The 19,662-nt window shown below is 41.5% G+C and overlaps 1 protein-coding gene and 1 long non-coding RNA gene across 6 annotated transcripts in view; one reads left to right on the top strand and one right to left on the bottom strand.

Moving 5' to 3' along the window:
- The window catches only part of LOC147756227 (uncharacterized), a 35,456-nt gene extending 20,598 nt beyond the window's left edge, over positions 1 to 14,858 (top strand). The window contains exon 3 of the long non-coding RNA XR_015325912.1: positions 14,011 to 14,858. This is a non-coding gene — a long non-coding RNA (uncharacterized LOC147756227). The remainder of the gene's footprint in view (positions 1 to 14,010) is intronic.
- LOC111249689 (serine/threonine-protein phosphatase alpha-2 isoform-like) overlaps positions 1 to 19,662 on the bottom strand; it is a 107,039-nt gene that overhangs the window by 24,636 nt on the left and 62,741 nt on the right. For all 5 annotated transcript variants that reach the window (XM_086986365.1, XM_022803901.2, XM_022803899.2 and 2 more), the window contains exons 2-4: positions 15,147 to 15,352; positions 13,286 to 13,393; positions 3,227 to 3,315 (exon numbers count right to left, since the gene is read on the bottom strand). In XM_086986365.1, coding sequence (XP_086842491.1) covers positions 3,227 to 3,315; positions 13,286 to 13,393; positions 15,147 to 15,352 — 403 coding nt within the window. The remainder of the gene's footprint in view (positions 1 to 3,226; positions 3,316 to 13,285; positions 13,394 to 15,146; positions 15,353 to 19,662) is intronic.

The raw sequence follows: 19,662 nt of genomic DNA, 5'->3' as shown, positions 1-19,662 counted from the left end.
CTTCCTCCTCATATATATATATATATATATCTTCCTATATATATATATATATATATATGAGGACGTGCATATATACGACGTATATATGCACGTCCCCATTACATGCACGTGTAAGAAGTACTGTTGTTCATGAGAAACAACATTTTAGAAAACTTGTATACGCTTTCATATGCATTGTATGCAGCTTTTAGGCCTTTTAACCTGATGGACGCAAGCACATTGTTACATACCCTGCAGTTGGCTAAGCTTATTGAAACATGTAGCTTTTAGTAATCTCGATGTAATTCTAAGTGATTCCTCGTAAAACGTCAATTGTTCCTTAACATGCCCCTTTTCTTCATTGCCTCCGTTCATTGTGTCAAGCCATTTACGAATGAGCATAGCTTGGTCTTTCACCATCGGCCATATTGTGCGTGCGGAATTACCTCCCATATTAAGCAAGGTCCGCCATCGCTTCATGACGCTGGCATCGTTGCTGTTGTCCACATCGAACGCATCCCGTCCGTCGATCATTCACACACACAACCATGAAGGCACAAACTCTTTCTCTGCTTGTCGCTATCTTTATATCGTTGTTACCTACCTTGAACTGCTGCTAATTGAGGCTCTTTGTGCAGTTTACTAAAGGTAAACAATTTTCTCAGAGGGGCATATAGAACCCACGTCCGATGCCCTCTTTCCTACATGTCAGTTCCAACATTGTAGTGGGGGAATTATGGCCCGAAGGCAAGTTTTCCTGTTTAGAAGAGCGCAAGATGTTTGTGCACATGGAACAGACTAAGTGGGCAAACAGTTTGCAATGGTTATACAAAAGTATGTGTGAAAGCGACTACATCGATTGTATGGAGACCTTTGGTTCTGGGAAGGTTTCTCCCCCTGCACAGGTGCAGCTGTGCGTAAGCTATGAGCTGGATGCGATATCTCTTAGCATGTTTGCCACCTCGTCAAGGGGCAAATCCATTCGAGATCATTGCCTTGCCTCATGGTGAACTTCGACTATGTTAATGGTAGCTAACCGTGTACCTAACCCCCGTTAATTTTTAACGATTTCTTTTCACCTATGCTCCTTACGCTCATCGGCAAGAGGACCAGCGAATAATCCCGATTTGTGCAGATGCATTGCTCCTGCTGCTACTGGCTTCAGTTATTTCTGCCACTTCGCTAGCTCTTTCCCGTTTTCGTTTACCTCATTCTCATCTTTAGCACGAGCAGTAATGCTATAGAAACGAAGCTTTGAAGCCAATACAAACCAAGGAGTTCAAGAAAGGACCGATGTGTTTTACCGACTGTTCTCTTCCTGGCCGCTAACCATCAGTTAAGAGAAAATGCAGTGCTTTCAATTTGCCGTCTTTATTTGCTGAAAACTCATGAGGCCAGCCGAGCATACGTCACAGTTTTTCAATATAGGGTTTTACAATGTTTCAAGCAAAGGTGTATAAGGAGTGTACAATGGAGGGGGCGGGCAAACCTCTTAGCCAATGCTTATAATAAGTCGCTTAGGCTTTCTAAAAAATGGGCGAACAACAATGAAACTGGTATCGCATACGCCAGGACGCCATATAAAGGTGAGTGCGGCATGCAAACCTAGTAAGACCTCCTGTAAACGTATTGGCCCTGAAACACCGGGTGGTGATCGTGTTTACTCCGGTGAGTCCTAACAAAGAATTGCAGTACATTCCACTGCCGCGAATCGATTTCACGACTGCCTGGTGTACCGTATCCCAACTAGTCCTAGCCCGTCCAAGATAGCCAACCGACGCTTACTGAACACTCGACCACGGAGTAATGCAAGACACCCACTGAATGAACTATACCCTTTTCCTTTACTTCTTTCTCTTACCCCGCCACTCATCTACAGAAAGACTTAATCCCGCGTTTTACTGTCAGCAGAATCTAGCTGGGATTTTACCCAAGTATCAACCTCATTCTTTGGTAAAGAGCATCCGACTTGATCCTTCTCACGCCTCGCGTTTTTTCCAATCAAAGGCCGTCAGGCCGTAGCGGTACCGGCAGTGGCCGTGGAAGCCGAGGGATAGCGACCATAGACAGCGAGAATCCAGGAACGACCGATGAAAAGCTCTAGTTTGGTAACAGGCGCCATGTCCATACTGATGCCGTCCTCGCTCCTCATGCTGAAGATGTGTGGTAGTCGAATTCTATAGTATAATATTATATCGAAAAACCGAGAAAGCAATGATGGCGGCTTTCTCTTCTAGCTTCTTCGGGCGCGACGGCCAGGTTGATTCACGTCACTTGGGTTTAGGGCGGCGGATAATGTAGAGGAGCTCTAGGAAGAAGTGACACCCAGAAAGGCGGCTGGTAAAGGGAAAAGGATCGCGTAAGACGTGACCGAACAACGGACGCAACGGACCTTTATCGATGAATCGGTCGTCGGGGGAAAGTTGGAACTACTGGTGGATTGAACGCTGCGCGGTTACGGACGGATGAAGTGGATCAATTCAAAGGAGGGCGCTGAAGTAGAGGAGGTTGTGTCGAATAGAAGACAAAAAAGAAATGAAAATATCATTCTTGGAGACGGCCACACCATAGTCAACAGCCGTTAGCCGAAGTACGGTCTGCGATATGCGAGCAAAGGTGGGAGAGTTCTTCAGAATCGGACTCGCCATTATCAAAATGTGCAATCGCGAAAAATATGCTTGAAGCCATCCCATTTGATGTGTTGCGAAATGAAGTTAGTCTTTCGAAATGAACTTCGGAAGCAGAGAACGACCTTTTATAGGAAATGTATGGGGCATGCATTGGGTTTGCCATACGAACATGCTTCTGTAATGATCTAGGATAAATGTTTTGCGCGTTAGGTCCAGAACTGCATTAGCATTACATCAGATACATGACTTCCAGTATAAAATACACGCGTGCGTTTCAAGTTATATGGTCGAGCTCTAACGAGACAAGACGATAACCTTCATGTTTACGCCTTGCACCACCGTGTGCCCAAATGGTACCTAATGCACATTGAGTGTGAGGGGGGGGGGGGGGTCGTCTGCTCTATTAGGTACCTTGAAGTTTGTCGAAGAAAATATTTTTACCAACGCTATATAGCGCGCGCTTTGTTTAATCTGGTCTAGGCGGGATTCGAAATAAACGAATTCGTAAAATTCTTCAGAAGTGGTACGACTTTAGAATAAAAGTGCTCTTAGAAACTGTGATTGCATTTAACGAACGAAGCAGTTTACCTCGCGTACTACCTCGCGTTTTTACTTACCGACAGGAAGGCAGTTGAAACAATCGATGAATACTTTCCAAAGTTTAATGCTGTACCGTCGCTTACATTCCTCGTAGAATCCATAGACCCTGAAATTAGAGAGTTTAGGGTTCTTAGCGAAACGGTCCATGAGCACCTCTACCGTATGAGAATATCCTTAGATCCTTTTTAGTATTTCCTAACTTTTTAATGTAAAAAATAATCCTATTCATCATAATCTATAACATAACAAGCATACGAATGCTTGTGCCAGCTTCATATCGTTAAGTTCATTCAGTATTGTCACTATCGTGTTTTTAGTCGTGCTCACCTTTTTAGCATAATGATCGCAAGAAACAAATGCATGAAATACATAAGGAAGAAGATTCGGTGAAACACAGATGGTGAAATATGTACTCCAATTTACCCCAGCAAGATTTAATGGGGCATTCATCAAGCGCATAAGTCAATAAAAGAAGAAAAACAAAATAAAGGTGGCTAGCAGAGTTCTGCGTTACCCCCGTGAGTAAACCCATTAACTAGCAGCGTTTCAGGCACAGTTCTGCTATTTTTCCTTGTGTAGTAGGGGGTCTCACCCTTTCTTATAGGTCAATATGCTTTCTATAAGACCTGTTCCATGGTATCGAGTTCAGTTTGTGGTGCGGACATTTATTCGTAACTAGAACGGCATAAGCGCTAGATGGTGTATTGACTCGTTCGTATACTAATAAACAAAGAAATTATTCAAAAGCACGTTCAAAGACGACGGCCTTTATGATAGCCACAACGGGGGATTACCGTGCCGACTTGGAACTAGCATATATATATATATATATATATATATAGTTATCGTTCATGATTAGAATAGCACGTATGCACACAGTTATTCTTAGAATGGGCGCAGTGCCCTGCTTAAACAAAATCACAAGTTCACCGATCTAATAGTCATACACTCATGTATGCATAATAACGATATACCACAGCCGTCAAAGTAATCTTTGAACACATCGCTTGAACTAAAAAAACTCCAGCTAACTGACTGATATTCCTGCCAGCTGTGCTGACAAATGCTGGTTAACTTAACGCAATAATTACAGAGTGTTCATGCACCTGCACAAGTCGTCGTCGTGAGTGTTGCAATCTTTGCCAACTTTATTTGGTCTGCCCAGATTTCTGGCAGCGAGACAAATGCTGTCGGGAGAGTTTATCTGCGCGAGTTTTACCTCGGCGACTCACGAACAAGTAGCTTTTGTCGCTGTATCACAGAAGCACCGTCCTCGCTACTTGCCATCGTTCTACGGCCAATGCCAGGACACACTGCCAGGTACGACGCGAACAAGCACGAGATTAAGGACAATAAGCGGTCGCAATGAACAATTAGGTAACTACCCATTTTCTGTTACTTTGCCATGTTACTGCATGCTACATTGCCTGGACCTGTTTTCGTTTCCCTCACAAGGACGACCATAGATGTGGACACCTAAGGCTTCGATCTAACGGCCCATCGAGAAACACAGAGAAAAGGTCAATTACTTAGTGCGGTATTGTCCACACTCTATTTAATGCTGTATAAAGGCCCACTCGATCCCTGAACGTCAGCCAGCGTATTCCTCAATGCCATAAGACGAGAATCGGCGTAGTAGCCTCTCTATCTCCGACGCTGTTGGATAAACGAGCCTAGTTAATTTCAAAGAGATAACGCCGTTGAAACTTAGGCAAAGACTGACGCGATAAACGCACATTTTGGTAGGGTAGTCAACCCATCGAACGAATGTCAACCGGATTTAGATATACCTGTCAGATGCCGGCAGACAGTGGGTTTATCCGATATCATCCCGGAATCTACATGTTGAGTTCGGGAAATAAGGCCTTTTTAGTTAAGCAACGAGGCAATGAGGACTCTTATCAGGACATTTATCACATGTCTTCTAGAAAACCCGCTAGAAGAAAAGCTTTTATGAAGTAAATCTGAAGATTCTCAGTAGAGTTTAAATTACCAGTGCTAAAAAAATTCATCAAAATGGCGCAGAAAGCATTTTTGATATACCTAGGTCTTTGACAGAGAAATTAACGGCCATTTCAGCTTCAATGGTTAACATTTTTTAGATCTTTTGGATTTTTTTTTAAAACTTTTTGCTTGATATAAATTTTTTCATTTTTGGACTTTTGACGTGCTATTAGATAAAAATTTAGTTCCACTATGAAATTTTGTACGTAGCGCATTGAGTGGACACCTTGACCAGTTTGCATCTACATATACCAGTTTGGGGGAGTTATGTAAAAAATAGGAACTTTTTGAAAATGCCTAGTTACTGGTTTAGGTATCGAATTGAAGCTTTAATTGTTTTAAATGTCGATTATATTGAATAATCATGCTCGTCAGGAAATGACGCTTCTAGCGCATGCAAACAAATGTAATAGAACGTCTATATTTAGCTACAGTGTCAGAAACAAGGCATAAAGACATTCTTAATGGAGGTGTGCCACCCCCCACTGAGCGGTCTGGGAAATTCTCAATCGAGTCTTTTAATTTTATTTAACAACTATAATATTGAGCAAACAACACTTATGTAAAATGACCGTCTAGAATGTAGTTTACTATATAACATTTATCTTATAGGTAGTAAGAGAAGCATAAGTTTTAAGGTGTTAACTAAAAACTGTTGTACATTCATGTTGTCTAAGATCGATTTAGAACTCATTCACAGTCTGGGCTCGCGTCCACGAGACCTGACACCGACGACTATTACCGTTGCCATCACTAATACGCTCCTGCGTATCTACATTTTACTTAGCGTACTGAGAAATCAAAATTAGACGCAAGCGCAATCGTTTCACTCCAGTGGCGTACGGTGATGCCGCCATCGTCACCGTCGTCCCGTACATGCCCGTTGCCTGGATTTAGATAATAATAGAGATAAACATGTTTCAAACGCGTCATTGTTATTCAGTCTAGGAAGCAGAAAACTAGGTAGGCCTCGTGTTACGGGGTAATGCTCGTGTTACTGTTGCTGCTGAGCTTCGCTTGTACCCTCCACTAGCTAACCGCTTGTCGTGTCTCTCCATTCGGGGCTTGAGATCTGCGACCGTAAAGTTGGAACAAGAGCCGACGAAAAAATAGACTCAGAACGGACGCATTTGCTAAAGCCTGATCCGAATCGTCGTGGCGTAAAGTTATCATACTTGTGTTTTCGCTACCTTCGACTGCGCGCGTGTTCTGTCTGTATGCACACGCCTTTGTACGTGTAGTTCATAGTGCAAAATTGAGTCCGTACTGCAGTACGTGTACAGCATGCCATACGTTAGTATCCGCCATGGTGACTAGGTCGATATACTCGAATATAGGTTCGGCATTCAACAAGAAGCGCATTTTCCCTCATGCGTTACAAAGCTTACGTCCAGTATCGCCGTTAAGCATTGCTTCAGATTTTATCCGAGGTTTTTGGTACAAGAATGCCTTCAGGAAATTTTGAAATTGTTCTCAAACAAAAAGAATGCTTTGGGATCGTTTCTCATGGATTGTTATGGCTTAAATGTTTTTTCAACTGGAAAAAATAATTGAAACTATTGAAGCGGTTGTACTTCTTATGTCGTTTGGGAGAGGCAATTCCATTGTATTAATCTGCTATAAACGGACCGCTCTGAATGCTATAAACCTAACAGTGTTAAAGGACGTTGTCTTACTCAAGTATGAATGGTTTGCCCTCACAAGGAACATTTTCTTTTGCAGGAAAACGTCTACCAGTCTCCATATTATGGCAACATGTCTTGAAGCTAACTGTATTTGACAGATCGAAGAAAAAAACAATTTAAAATCAAAATAGATCATATCAATACGCTCACATTCGTCGAAGTGAAGTATGCAATTGTATCGAGGTCTACAGTTAAATAGAGCTGTCATCCATAGATATATCGACTAGAAACAAATGTTTTCATAAATGATACTCCTCATGACCGGGTCGAGTGATCAGGCGTTGATACAGGCCGCTCCTTGTTTGTTTCTACCGAGCGGCCTTTCTGGGGATCCAGGTTTATTGTGCCAGCCACGAAAAACTTTGGCACCGTTTCCCTCAGATAATCTCTGGCCCATAAGATCCAATGGTAAGCAGATTTGATAGTCATAGCGTTTGCAGACAAAGGCCAGAGGCTCTCTGGAAGAGCGGGGAGTTCGGCTGGTTCTTTTTCGCCGAGATTTCGGAATAATTTTTCAGATACGACCACCAGACATACGACCAGCCAACCTGAGAAATTGAAATGGTGGCCTGGTACACATTTGCTGAACAGTATGTCAGCATAATTTATGTGCGTCGTTGGGAAGTGCGTCAGTAACATAGATGGCTTCTATCGCCGATCTGGGGGGGGGGGGGGTGCGCACTGGTCATGTATTTGTGCAGAGATCGTTTTTGATGAAGTGAACTTAGCACAGTTCATCCTCGTTGTGTTTGGAGCAGTGCATAAACACTCTTCTGTGGCCATTCAATAGACGTATGATTGCCACTCGAAAATAGTTAGAACCTTTCTCGCAGCTCATATTTAGAAACAAACAATTACGCTTCTTTGTGTTCATTATGGTTTATCCTTCTTTATTGGCGAACTTCTGATATATTAAGTTCTATTTAAGAATCGATAGTGAGATAAGCATGTGTGTATTTGTGAGCATTTATGTGCGCAAACATATTACTTCAAAGACTCCATCGACTCCATGGTATCTAGGCGGTAGATAGTACAAAATCAGTCATGAACCGCAGGTATATTTACCTGATGTACATAGTGTCACGGCCATTCTCTTGTTTATAGCTTTTCATAAAATGGTCCACATTAAAGGGTGCGTCTGTATTCTCTTAGTTCATGCGAGCCGTCAATAGCAAAAAATTAGCTGTTGTAAGCACAACGATTCTTTCTCGTCAAGGCTTTAATGTACTAGAGAACAAGCATATCTCACACCGGATTGCTTGCTTTCCTACTATGGTACTGTATAGCATTGTTTAACTTTCAATGAGTTATACGTGCAACTCAGCATAGTGCAATAGACCAGCAAATATTTGCGACTTTTTTTTCTCGAGGCCCTCACAAGACTGGCTGATGTGATAAGTTTTAATTCTATTATAAGTTAAAGCGATTCAAAGATGAAGGATTACCAAGGACAAGGTTAGCTATTTTGAAAGCTTGAAAGTACAGCGTATTTTTCTATTTCGAAGCAATTTTTTTAAAAAAAAAAAATTCATTTTGTATCTGGGTCCCAAGCATTACAGTGAGACAAAAATATTAACGTATATAAATTATGAAAGCGTGTCGAAAATAGGCCTTACGTTGACCCTATCTACCTATACCTACAATTGACATCGTTGCAAAAAGACAAATTTATAATCACTTTTTTATATATATATATTTTATATGATATGTTTTATGGATATATTCGCATCTTCATCAGCTCTTGAAAGCTAAAAAATGTACGTTTGATTTAACAAGACATTTTTTTTTCAGTATACCCCCAAGCAGATCTAAATCACGATACACTTCGATTCAACTGTGTTGCGTTTATGTTATCATTGGGTTCGCTTTTTATCAGTTTACGTAGGGATTCGCGCTGCAGAAATAAAATCAGAGGTATCAGAATACCTACATCACAGGTTATCTATTATAGCAACTGACCCTTCCGGTCAGTCGGAATCTGGAACCCAGACAGAATCTATAACGCGCACAAACAGAACGAATCCGAGTTGAACTGAACTTTAAAACTAGTATAAAGTAGATAGGTAATGTCGTACGGACGAGGGTCGTTTATGTACTGATTTACCTTCAGGCATATTGATTCTATAAACATATTTCGAAACCTACGTGTGATTTTGCAATAGAAACGAGGTGTATATCTATGATATATTTTACGTGCGCCTCCTGGCAAACCCCGTTATCACTATAATAGATGTTTATAAGTTACCGTGCACGAGCACATTAATTCTAGGTCAAAGTAATTACATATGCAGAACAAATATAAACACTATGTTCAGTAGTATACTTTTGAATTGAAGGTAGTTATGTTGGACTTTGAAAAGAACTTGCAGTTGTCGCGGATAACGACAGCATGATTGGAGTTCTGCTTATTAGCAGTATGTTGAGCTCCACCTGTCTATTGAAAGGCAAAACTCATAGGTATAATCTTATTAACCTCCATTAAAGGTTGCGTGTACATGTTTCATAGGCCCTATATATATATATATATATATATATATAGGTATATGACACTAATGAAGGTTGCGACGTTTAATGGTTTTTTCCCGTTTGTTAAATCGGCGAGTGCTTCAAGTTTTCGATTGTCGACCAAATGGCGATTCTGGGTTGGTAACGGTGGTGGAAGCTGCAGGAAACTAGCTCTTCTATAGTGAGAAGTGAAGCTAATCTGATTTGGAATTGAAGAGCGCTTTTGGACTCGTCCCAGCGATACCAGCTTTATAAATTCCAAGGGAGAATGTAATCAAGCGTCGAACCCTGTCGCCATCTCGCAGAACTAGTTTTTGTTGATACTGTGAATCTCGCTTGCCGCCAAAAACGAGCTCTGATGTCGCTAGCCCCTGCACTAGGAATAAGAAATGCAGTTGGCCAAAACTCGTGTTCCAGGTGAAATACATACATTTACAAGTGAAAATAGTATCTTACGAAGTATTTATAGGGCTAATTATATTAGATGTTTCGTGTTTCACATAGATGATAGCGGTAATTGATAACACAGGGGATGATCGCCATAGATCAAGGTGAGGCGCATAAATGCTTGATAAATTCCTGTCTGTTAGGCCTATGCAGGTGATTAATATTATATAGATAGAAGTGCCATTAGGTACAGCAGAGTGTCTCGTTGGTGTGTACGGGCCACATAAGAACAACTCTATCGAATGAATCCGCACCTATCAATTGTTCTGTTGATGCGTGTAGGTGATTATACAATCACTTTTTCGAAAGCAGAAAATCAATATATGCCCCTGTTCTGATGAGCTTACGTCAGGGCGTCGTATGAAGTACGGCCGGACGGCGCAACGGTTTGTGGTCAACATGCAATGGTTTCTCTACTTTGCTTCATAGCACTTTGCCATGGGCTCGTCAGACAGCACGTACGTTTAGTATAAGGCATACAACCGATTGAGTGCCAACGCGTCAGTTGGCCAAATACTATGTACATAGGGCCTACCGATGTCGCGTAATAATGAGGCAACAACCTCTTTTTCCAGTCTCGCGGCCCAATCAAAAAATGATAACCTCTTCAATTCTCTTCCTACGCGACCCCTGAGACTGCCTGTGGCAGACCCAGGCGTCTAAAGGTCGCACTATGCAGCAGAATCAAGCATGGGACCCTGCTGGGAGTATAATATTTTATACTTTTGTATACGTTACTTTTTTAAAGTAGACTTTCACGTAATAGCGATTTTTTTCATCTGTGATATTTACTCAATTTTTGTCACTTCATTATAGCATCGTTTCTTAGCGTCTTAAGGTAGGTTCATGTATGTTAGGGCATTCTGGTTACTAGTTTGCATATGAACACATTTTCAAAGTAAAGTATTGGATAGAAGGTTTGATTATAGCTCCTCCTTGGTTCAGTATTGTCTCATCTGCCTTCTACCTTTATATTACCTTGTGCCTTTAGGATAGTCAAAGATGGGAAGCCTGTATAGACGGACGCCTCTGAAGACTTGTGACAATGACTGCTTATCCGACGCCTTGCTACGGCGCCTCCATTAGTATGCATATTTCATTCTTATTCGTTTAATTTGCTTAGTCTCCCATAATCCTTAAGGGCCTGCAGGGCACTTTTATTTTATGCTGCTGAACATCCTACAGCAACAAACACCTAAACCTGTACAGAGTTCCTGGTTTCCGCCATTCCAGCCTGGTTTACCCTTACCTCGTTTTCAAACTCATGTTAATTCGATCCTGATCCGGCCGTCTGACTTCGGTTAGCAGCCCATCAAAGTGCAGTGTACTAATCTTCCTCTCAACCCTCTCTGACTCAGAACGCCGCTAGGTTTTCGTTGCAATTTTACTGATGCGGCCATCCCGCGCTATGGGTCGCCTTTCCAGCCTTTCAAGACTCCACGCCCTTCAGCTAGGAAAGCTCTTTCTTCTTCTATTCCAGCTAGAGAAAAGCTTTTCTAAGCAGTGATAGGGGTGATGGTCGAAGTAGCTTCTAGCGGTTTTGTGCTTGTTGAAAGTTGTTATATGAAGGGAAGCGGCCTTGCTTTAGGAGTAGAACATACTTGGAAAAGGAAGACTAATGCGGGTGGTGAACGGGTTGCAGGTCACCGCTAAGCCTGCAGCTAGCGGATGCAGAAATCTTTTGGCGGTAGTTGGTAGTTTTCGCATCAACAATCCAGAAAGGATTTTTGGAGGCGCCGTTAGAGGCGCAACCTTCCGTACCCTGGCCAATAGACGTACGCCGTTGCTCGCGTCGATGCCATTATACGTCTCTTTCGCTATCCTCGAAACCAGTCAGTCCCTTTGGGCCTATAAAGAAAAGGTGCCGGCGGCACGATTCTTGTTTTTATCATTGGTATTAATAACAATTGTATACGATCCATTTTACAGCTTATGGGGATTAGAGGTAAATGATTGGGCTAGGCCTCAAAGATGGGTAATCTCCAACGTTGCAGTCATTGGAAAATAGCCAGGCTCACGCGAACCTATTAAGCACAGGGTAGGTCATATCAGTATTTGCATGGGCGTGTTTTTTCTATATCTCTTGCTGTCTCTGCATGAAAAGGAAGTTCCATTACTTGATAATGGGGTTCCCCTTTTAATGCTACCTATTCGTAGGGCTAAGATCAGCCACTCAAAAGTGGCTTATTCGGTTTGCTTCAGATCGGTGCGCAGAACCGAACACGCTGATATAGCTTTGAAATATTATGGTGCATTTAAATTCCCCGCGCGGGAAAAGGACATGGACTAATTTCCAAGTTTGACAAAGCGCAGAGGCTCTGCCGGCAGAGTCGATTCGAAAGTTTAGCAGATGTCGTGCAATCATAGGAAAAAGGTACGAGTTGAAGAAATACAGAGAAGTGTATTCAAAACATCGATGCAGACCAGGCATTACGTTGAGGTATTGCCGGTTACAACCACTTTCTCATGTTATATCTCTATGAGCGCTGTTGTTTGGCATCTTCGAGTCGCCAGTCACAGGATCCTTGTCTGTATTATCCATCTAATGTTTGTCTTCATCCGACTAATGAGACAAACGAGAGCAAAACCGCGCAACAGTAACGAGAACATCAAGCACACCGCTTCGAAGCTTTGGAATCCAACAAGACATCTCCTAAATGCACGCGTTTCTGGCGAGCTGGTTACGACAGCTGAGGAATACTATCGATATATCTATTGAAGAGATGAGAAGTAATATAAGTAAAATCGTATGACGATTATGCGAACTGATCAAGCGCGCGGGGAAGAGAGCAGGAATCACACTGATAACTAAGACCAAAAGACTAGTATGAGTAACATAATCAGCATGATAACTTCATTGATTTGTATGGTGCCATTTTACAGCATATAGCGACAGGTATAGGAAGATAAAAGTGTTTTTCTGCAACATCTAGCTGAGAAAGAGTTCCCGTTCTCGCCAAGAGAAGCAACAGAAGACAAATAAAGAGCTCTATGGCAACGAAGTGGCCTTCCTGCTTTGTCAGTCGTTGCTCTCGCAATGGTATTGACGCTTTGCGGGTAGTTTATAGAATAAACGCACAGACAGTGTCGCAATGCACGCAAAAGGTAAGTCGCTTACCTTTCATTATTTTTTCCTGCACCTTCTCAAAAGGCGATTGACATATGTCATCAAAGAGGTGACAAAAAACCAGTATCGTCAAAACATTGAGGTTCGAGAATATGGCACGATGCACAGAGATAGATACACGCATATATAGGAAACGTTGGCTGTACATTGCTACTTCGACACGATAATCCCTGTAACTGTTTAACTTGTATGAATATGCTTGCATACATAATGTTAGTACTTAATAAGGAGGGAAAGGATTAGAAAATCGATACTAAGTTTGATTGTGTATGTCGTCAAATGAATACGTAAATAAACAATAAGCTTACTTGTTAATAGATGCGCATTCGTGGTTTCCGCGAAGTAGGAATAGATTGTTAGGGTATTTAATTTTGTAGGCGAGGACGAGGCTAATTGTTTCGATCGATTGCTTCCCTCTGAAAATTGAAGACAGTCAAAGAAAGCCAATGCACATATAAGGTCGAATGTTGAAGTCGTATTTCTTAGTTGTATATTTATATATTTCTTTAATCCTTGCAGGGGGTTCCTTGGCACTTCTCCTTTCCCCTTCCTGCAACCCCGACAGGTCCTTTGGACTAAATAGCGCCGTCACTTATCAAATTATCAGGCCATGAACGTCTACAATTTCGCATAGTCAAATATATATATATATATATCTATATGTATATAGTCATACATGTTTGGTCTAATATGACGCTGTATCCTCAGTCTGCCTATTATATGACGACTGGAGGCACATGAAATGTGTTAAATAAGACCGAAATTACAACTGCCAAATTAATAACCGAATTCTATCGACCAACCCAATAGATAGGTGTTTAGAGGCAACTCTTCCTCATGCCTCTCCATCGAGCTATCTAGCCTAGGTGACCGTCCGATGGTGACAAGTGCGTGAATCTGGAAGCACATATGGCTGCTCTTGTGTATGTATATGTGTTAAATTCTATACTGTTAGAAGGTTCCCGATCAATTAAATGGATTACTTGAGCTTCATCTAGACTTACAAGCATGTGCTTCTCACTCACTTCTGCAGGTTTGCGTTCGCCAAAGTGGAATCACCCGAAATGCTGTTGTGGTCAACGATTCGAAAATACCATAGAAAAGCCTTCTATGGCCACTAATATGGAACGGCCTCTTCATGTCCAGTTGTGAACGCAGTGTGAGATATAGACTTTTTTAAAGGATTACGAGGCACAAGCGAAACACTCGATTTTCCTCGCGCCGAAAAGCTAACAAGCCAGCTTCTGTACTTGAAGAATCGAGAATTATCCAAAGACAGATACGGAGTAGTCAGGAGGCTGGTTCTGGGATTCTTCGACGCTACTCGCAAGCAAAGCGGCCTGAAAGAGTGGTCGGATAGGAGCTGTAGAAATTGGTCCAAATACAGAAGTCCGCCCTACTTTGAAGTTGGGGAAAAATATTCGCTACTTATTAGCGAAACAAGTTTTCTTCCCAGCCCCAATTGCCTGAACGGAAGTTCAGTAGACCATCCGGAAGGCCTGAAGTATATGGTTTGGCAAACTAGAAAATTTATTTATAGCCAATAGGTAGAGTTTAAATGGTTGCACATGAACCGGGTACAAACCTAATTACCAGACTTATCTAAAATTCTAGATTAACGTGAACAATTGCGTCGTTCTGCAAACTAACTATAATAGTTATTATACGAGGCCTTGAATTTCTTCACTTTTCAAAAAGGTCCTATCTATTTATGTCCTCTTTGTGTATGAAGTTAGCCAAGTGTGACCAATCATGTAACAATAAAGCTGAATTGAAGGCGCTAAAATGTTCTTCTAATTGATTTTCGCTTGTTTATATATATATATATATATATATATATATATATACATTGGTGTACATCGGGCAGGTCGTCTATCTAAAAACTACCTATTTTAAAATTATATAGGTTCTTGTATGACATCTGAGACAATTCCTAGGAAAAGCTCAACACTAACAGGCAAGACATGATGAGATCATAGACAGCCAGGCAGACCGACAGATTATTAGGGAGATTATTTTACGTAGCTTTGTCGTAACACATATCCAACAGCGTTTAGGAACATCGTTTTGTGAACACTAGTTATGGGTAGTGGGAATTGTCCGGATTGATATCATTATACCGCTCAATCAATTAACAGTAACAATAAAGATTCCCATACGACTACCAACCGATCAACGTAGTCGCCTAAAAACAGGTAATTGCTCGTTGGTGGATAACCGCACTTATCGAAATGCCGAAGCAGATCATTGTACTGGCCGTGGATGTCGCCGACAATGTTGACCGGCGAATTCAACTCAAGTAGCATTGGTTGCGAAAGAAAGATCTCTCGAGATACCTGACAGAGCTGTCGGATATGCTGCTCGGCTAAAGACACCTGTGATAGATCAAACAAGACAAAATATTGGTTAGAATGATTGTGGCATAATATGGCACTTCTAAATAATAGTACGTAAATATCGAATAAGGTATAAACTACGATCAGATAGAGTCCTCCGATCCATGAGCACGTGATCGATATTATCGAGAAAAGCAGAGCTCCAGCCACTCCTAGCATGACACAGTTTTATCTAACATTTATCTCTCAGCTGGCTTGTTCGTCTTCTGTTTATAGTCCGCTTGCTTTTAGCGCTGCATTTCGACATGTCGAAACGTAGACCCTTCTCTTGTGCTAGAACTAAGATATAATCTAGCTCACAGCCACTATTATTGCAGTGACTACATGTTCTTTTCTAAACAATCGTGGTCATGAGAGCTGACAGCTCTGTCGAAACAGCTATATGTTTATAGCCAGCATGTGTGTCTGTGTCGAACTATCCGTTCGCTTGACTGCTACGACTACCGCGAGTCTCTATCTGCGACTTCGATCGATTTGATGCTTACTCCCTAGGACACTGTCGTCATTTTTTAGCGTCCGCAGTAGACCTTCTTCATCGGCAGGATTAACAGCGTCGTAGCTGGAAATCAGTTTGATCTACTTTGTTATGTTTTAGTTTCGATATTTTTCAATCTGTGCACTGTATCAGTCCACTTGGAATACATGCAATGATGAATGTGTTACTAAATGTCCGTTCCCGCCTATTCGCCTTGTGTCCTATTTCGGTTTGCCTTTAAGGCTTCTTCTATCTAGTGGACTAGCTGGCTCTAGCGTGCGGGCGTTTGTCGACCCGCTTCCTTGTTAGATCCATACGGTTCTAATATATGATCTGTTAGAGGATGCAGCTTCTATTTAATACACCTAATAACCTAGATAAATGCGGAAATGACCAGTGTGTGCTCCTGCGATACGTGAATAAAGTCATTCACAATAGATGCGAACGATTCGGTCAGAACTCGTTCTTCAGATCAGCGTCTGGTCAGAGAGGGGCGTATGAAGAGGTATTTCGTTCTAGCGTTGATCCGACATTGAGACATGAGTTGGTCGAATTCTATGCTACAGGCAAAATATATAGACTTGAAATACATTTAACCTATGCTATTGTCGCACAGTGATTTTGCCATCTTTCCTGTATTGTTAATGTTATTTACTACAAATACTGATAATTATGTTATGTCTAGTTACTTGTTTTTGTTTCTGCTTTGCATTGACGCAATTGTAAGAATTTTCAATTGTAGAAATTATAGTATTCATTCATTGCTACGGTATACGCGTCTTTAGAATTAATTAAAAAAAAAAATCTATGGGCTAAGATAATCGGATCTTTATCAGATATTAACCGCTTTTGCTTTAGGTATATTGGCCTCAGCCATATCGGTCCGATAATTCAAATAAGCCTTTATAGAGGGAAGTAGAATCGTCGTATCTACGTCATTTCCACACGATTTTTTTTTATTAAAATCAGGCTTAGGGTCTCTTTTCCGATATCAGTGCATAATTTGATTATACATATCATTCCCTAGAAGTTTTTGAAATGACATGCAGCAGTTTAGAGGACGCATCCTTTTACGTTATGACTTGCTAGACAGGATAATTGATCCGTCGTATAAATACGTACTCAAATAAGCATACCTTTAGAAATGCAATACATTTTTGGAGTATGGCTATTTAATTTGTTTTTTTTTTTTTTTTTTTTTTTTTTTTTTATAAACAGACTGTTTCGACTGCTTGGGTAAAATACACATGGTTAATAGTACTAATAATAGTAACGGGTTCGGTTCAGGACATCAAACTCGCGCTACCTGCGAGAAAGTTTAGTGGAATACATTCACGATTCATTACATTCTCTAGCATATTGCAGTGATTTCCTGTACATGATAATTTTTTTTTTTTTTTTCGTATAAATAATTTACAGTGCCTGTTTTCCACCTTAACGATGATATCGTTTTCTCTGCATTTCATCATCGAAATCCAATCCCCAACTCGAAAATCCAATGTCTTTCGAGAGCATTCGTAAAGGACCAAAAGCAGTCTTCCTGAGCCAGCCATAACTTGCTCCGCTAAAATGCCATCACCCCAACTTACTCTACTCGCATGATTATATTATGATTGAGTCGTTTCTTAGTTGACTCCTGCTTCGGAAAAGGTTCAGCTGAGTGCTGGAAGGCTCAAAAAAGTGGGCTCTAGACGTCCCTCGTCATAACGGCCATCAGTATCGTCTGTCGTTCAGCCGACGACAGCCGATGACAGAAGGCCCTCGTCATACATTACGACCGTGTCTTGAGCCAGTAGTGCAGCATTACGGGCTCGGTTCTAACGAAATACGTACATACGCATATAGGAGGCAAATTGTATAAAGTAGAGTGTAAAGGGGACAGAATGGAGCGAAGCCGACTGACGAACGTAAGTAGTGAATCAATATAATAATAGTAATAATGATAATACAGCAGCTCATGTATTAACGCAGATACAAGAAAGTAGACACGTTGGACCTGTTCGTACCGCTTATTGCTGCTCCTTTACGGTAGGCTTCGAGTCGCGTACCAAGGCCATAATATTATCCGGAGTTGGCCGAACAAGAAGGAGAAGATTGCCGCTAGTCCTGTTGATGGACTTGCTCTTCACAGGTAACAACGTAGTAGTATCAAAGGAGACGCTCACGCGAAAGACTGACAAGCAAGGCTTGTTGAAAATCCCACGTAGAGTATGCAATATCTTTGGGGGACAATTCTGAGCATGTTTGTGGAGTTGATGAAATTACAACTTAGTGAAAAAAATGCCAGGCATGGAAAAATCGGATGCACAATTTAGAAAGCGTTACTTTAGCCTGACAATTTTAGCAATGTTTCTACTTAATATGGGTTCCAACATAAAAGGTGGCGTAAAAAGAACATTTGTCAATGCATTTATAGCCAAATCGGCAAACTATCAAGCTTTATCAACCGAAGGTTAAGTGGTAGGACCGTGTATACAGTATTTAGTACCCACCCTTGAATCAACTTAGCTTTCTAAGATCACTGCTGTCAACAACACCGTTATCTCTTTCATCGTGAAGTTTTGTTGCCAATGTCCTTTTCCTGCTGCTATGTTTTTCGTTCTTGCGAAGTCTTACATCAAGTTCAAACAACTGATTCCGTTAATCCGGGAGAAGGGTTACCTCAGCTGCCAATAGTATTTCTAGCCCGTGATGTACTTTCGCTACCCATTTAGAAGCGCTTTTTCCGTCAGCATATGGGTTTCTCTCTCAGAGCGTATTTTACCTTCTCTACCAATGGCCCAAAAGGGGCAACGAAAGATGCAAGTAATAGCTTTCGACAATAAAACCAGTTTTTCGTTACTCTGGCCAGCTTGAAACAAGCAAGTTACTGTGCTTGTGTCGTAACAGCTTAATAGGCTATGTATTTGCATGCTAAAAGGTTCGAATTCAGGTCACACGGACACGCCGTTTGTTTCGTGCTGGTGGCCAGCCGTCTGATGGAATTCTTAATGGCAATGTCGGACGTAAACAAGTTGAAATCTAGAGGTCACTGCGGTTACTGTACGGCGTATTTCACCTTCGGGATCTGCCTGAACGGTAAAATAATGACTTCCTAAGTCGGATCATGGAAATAAAGGGCAGTTAATTCACTGGTCAGATGTAGGAGATAATACCATTCTTGACGTGCGTATAATATCACGAGAAGGTGTGCACTGCTGTCTTGTTGGATTGTTTATACCTCACTTGGCCAAATATCAAGACGCACTTGTATTCCACTAGATATATGGGAAGAGGAAAAGTCAAAAGGGAACCCTCCACAGATAAGAAACACAGAAGCCAGCCGACCTGCGTAAACATTCTGTTTTAAGCCCACTGTTTGGTGGCGGTTTTGCTAGTAGAAGAAGATTTCAAATAATCAGTTAATTCGAAATTTACGCGACTCATATAATTTTGTGAAGCTTCCAAGAAAAAGCGATATTGCACGTTATATTTATGCTAGCTTCTTTATGTGAGTTAAAAGCTTCCTCTGCATTATCTTGTGTCCGCTGCCTCCGCTAAACAATCCGCATAAAGTAAGGCCCATTCTGGGCGAGGAACGTAGTACCCAACAAACATTGGTCCGGTCCTGGGCCAGGATGGTGCTGTCAACGCGCATCACCAGCATATTATATTATATGGCAGTAGTACACTCATTATTGCTCCGTCGTGTTGACGTCTAAGGCGTCCCGCGCATACGTTGCACCCTTCGTAGTTAATTACTATTAAAATACTACGGTCTTCCGGCACTTCCCTATCAGCTTCATTCAGCGGCGACGGATGCCTTCTCGCGCCA

Source organism: Varroa destructor, unplaced genomic scaffold (assembly GCF_002443255.2).
Source record: "Varroa destructor unplaced genomic scaffold, Vdes_3.0 BEIS01000004.1, whole genome shotgun sequence".
NCBI lineage: Eukaryota > Metazoa > Arthropoda > Arachnida > Mesostigmata > Varroidae > Varroa > Varroa destructor.
Note: the sequence above shows the minus strand (reverse complement) of the source record. Positions and strands in the feature narration are given on the sequence as shown.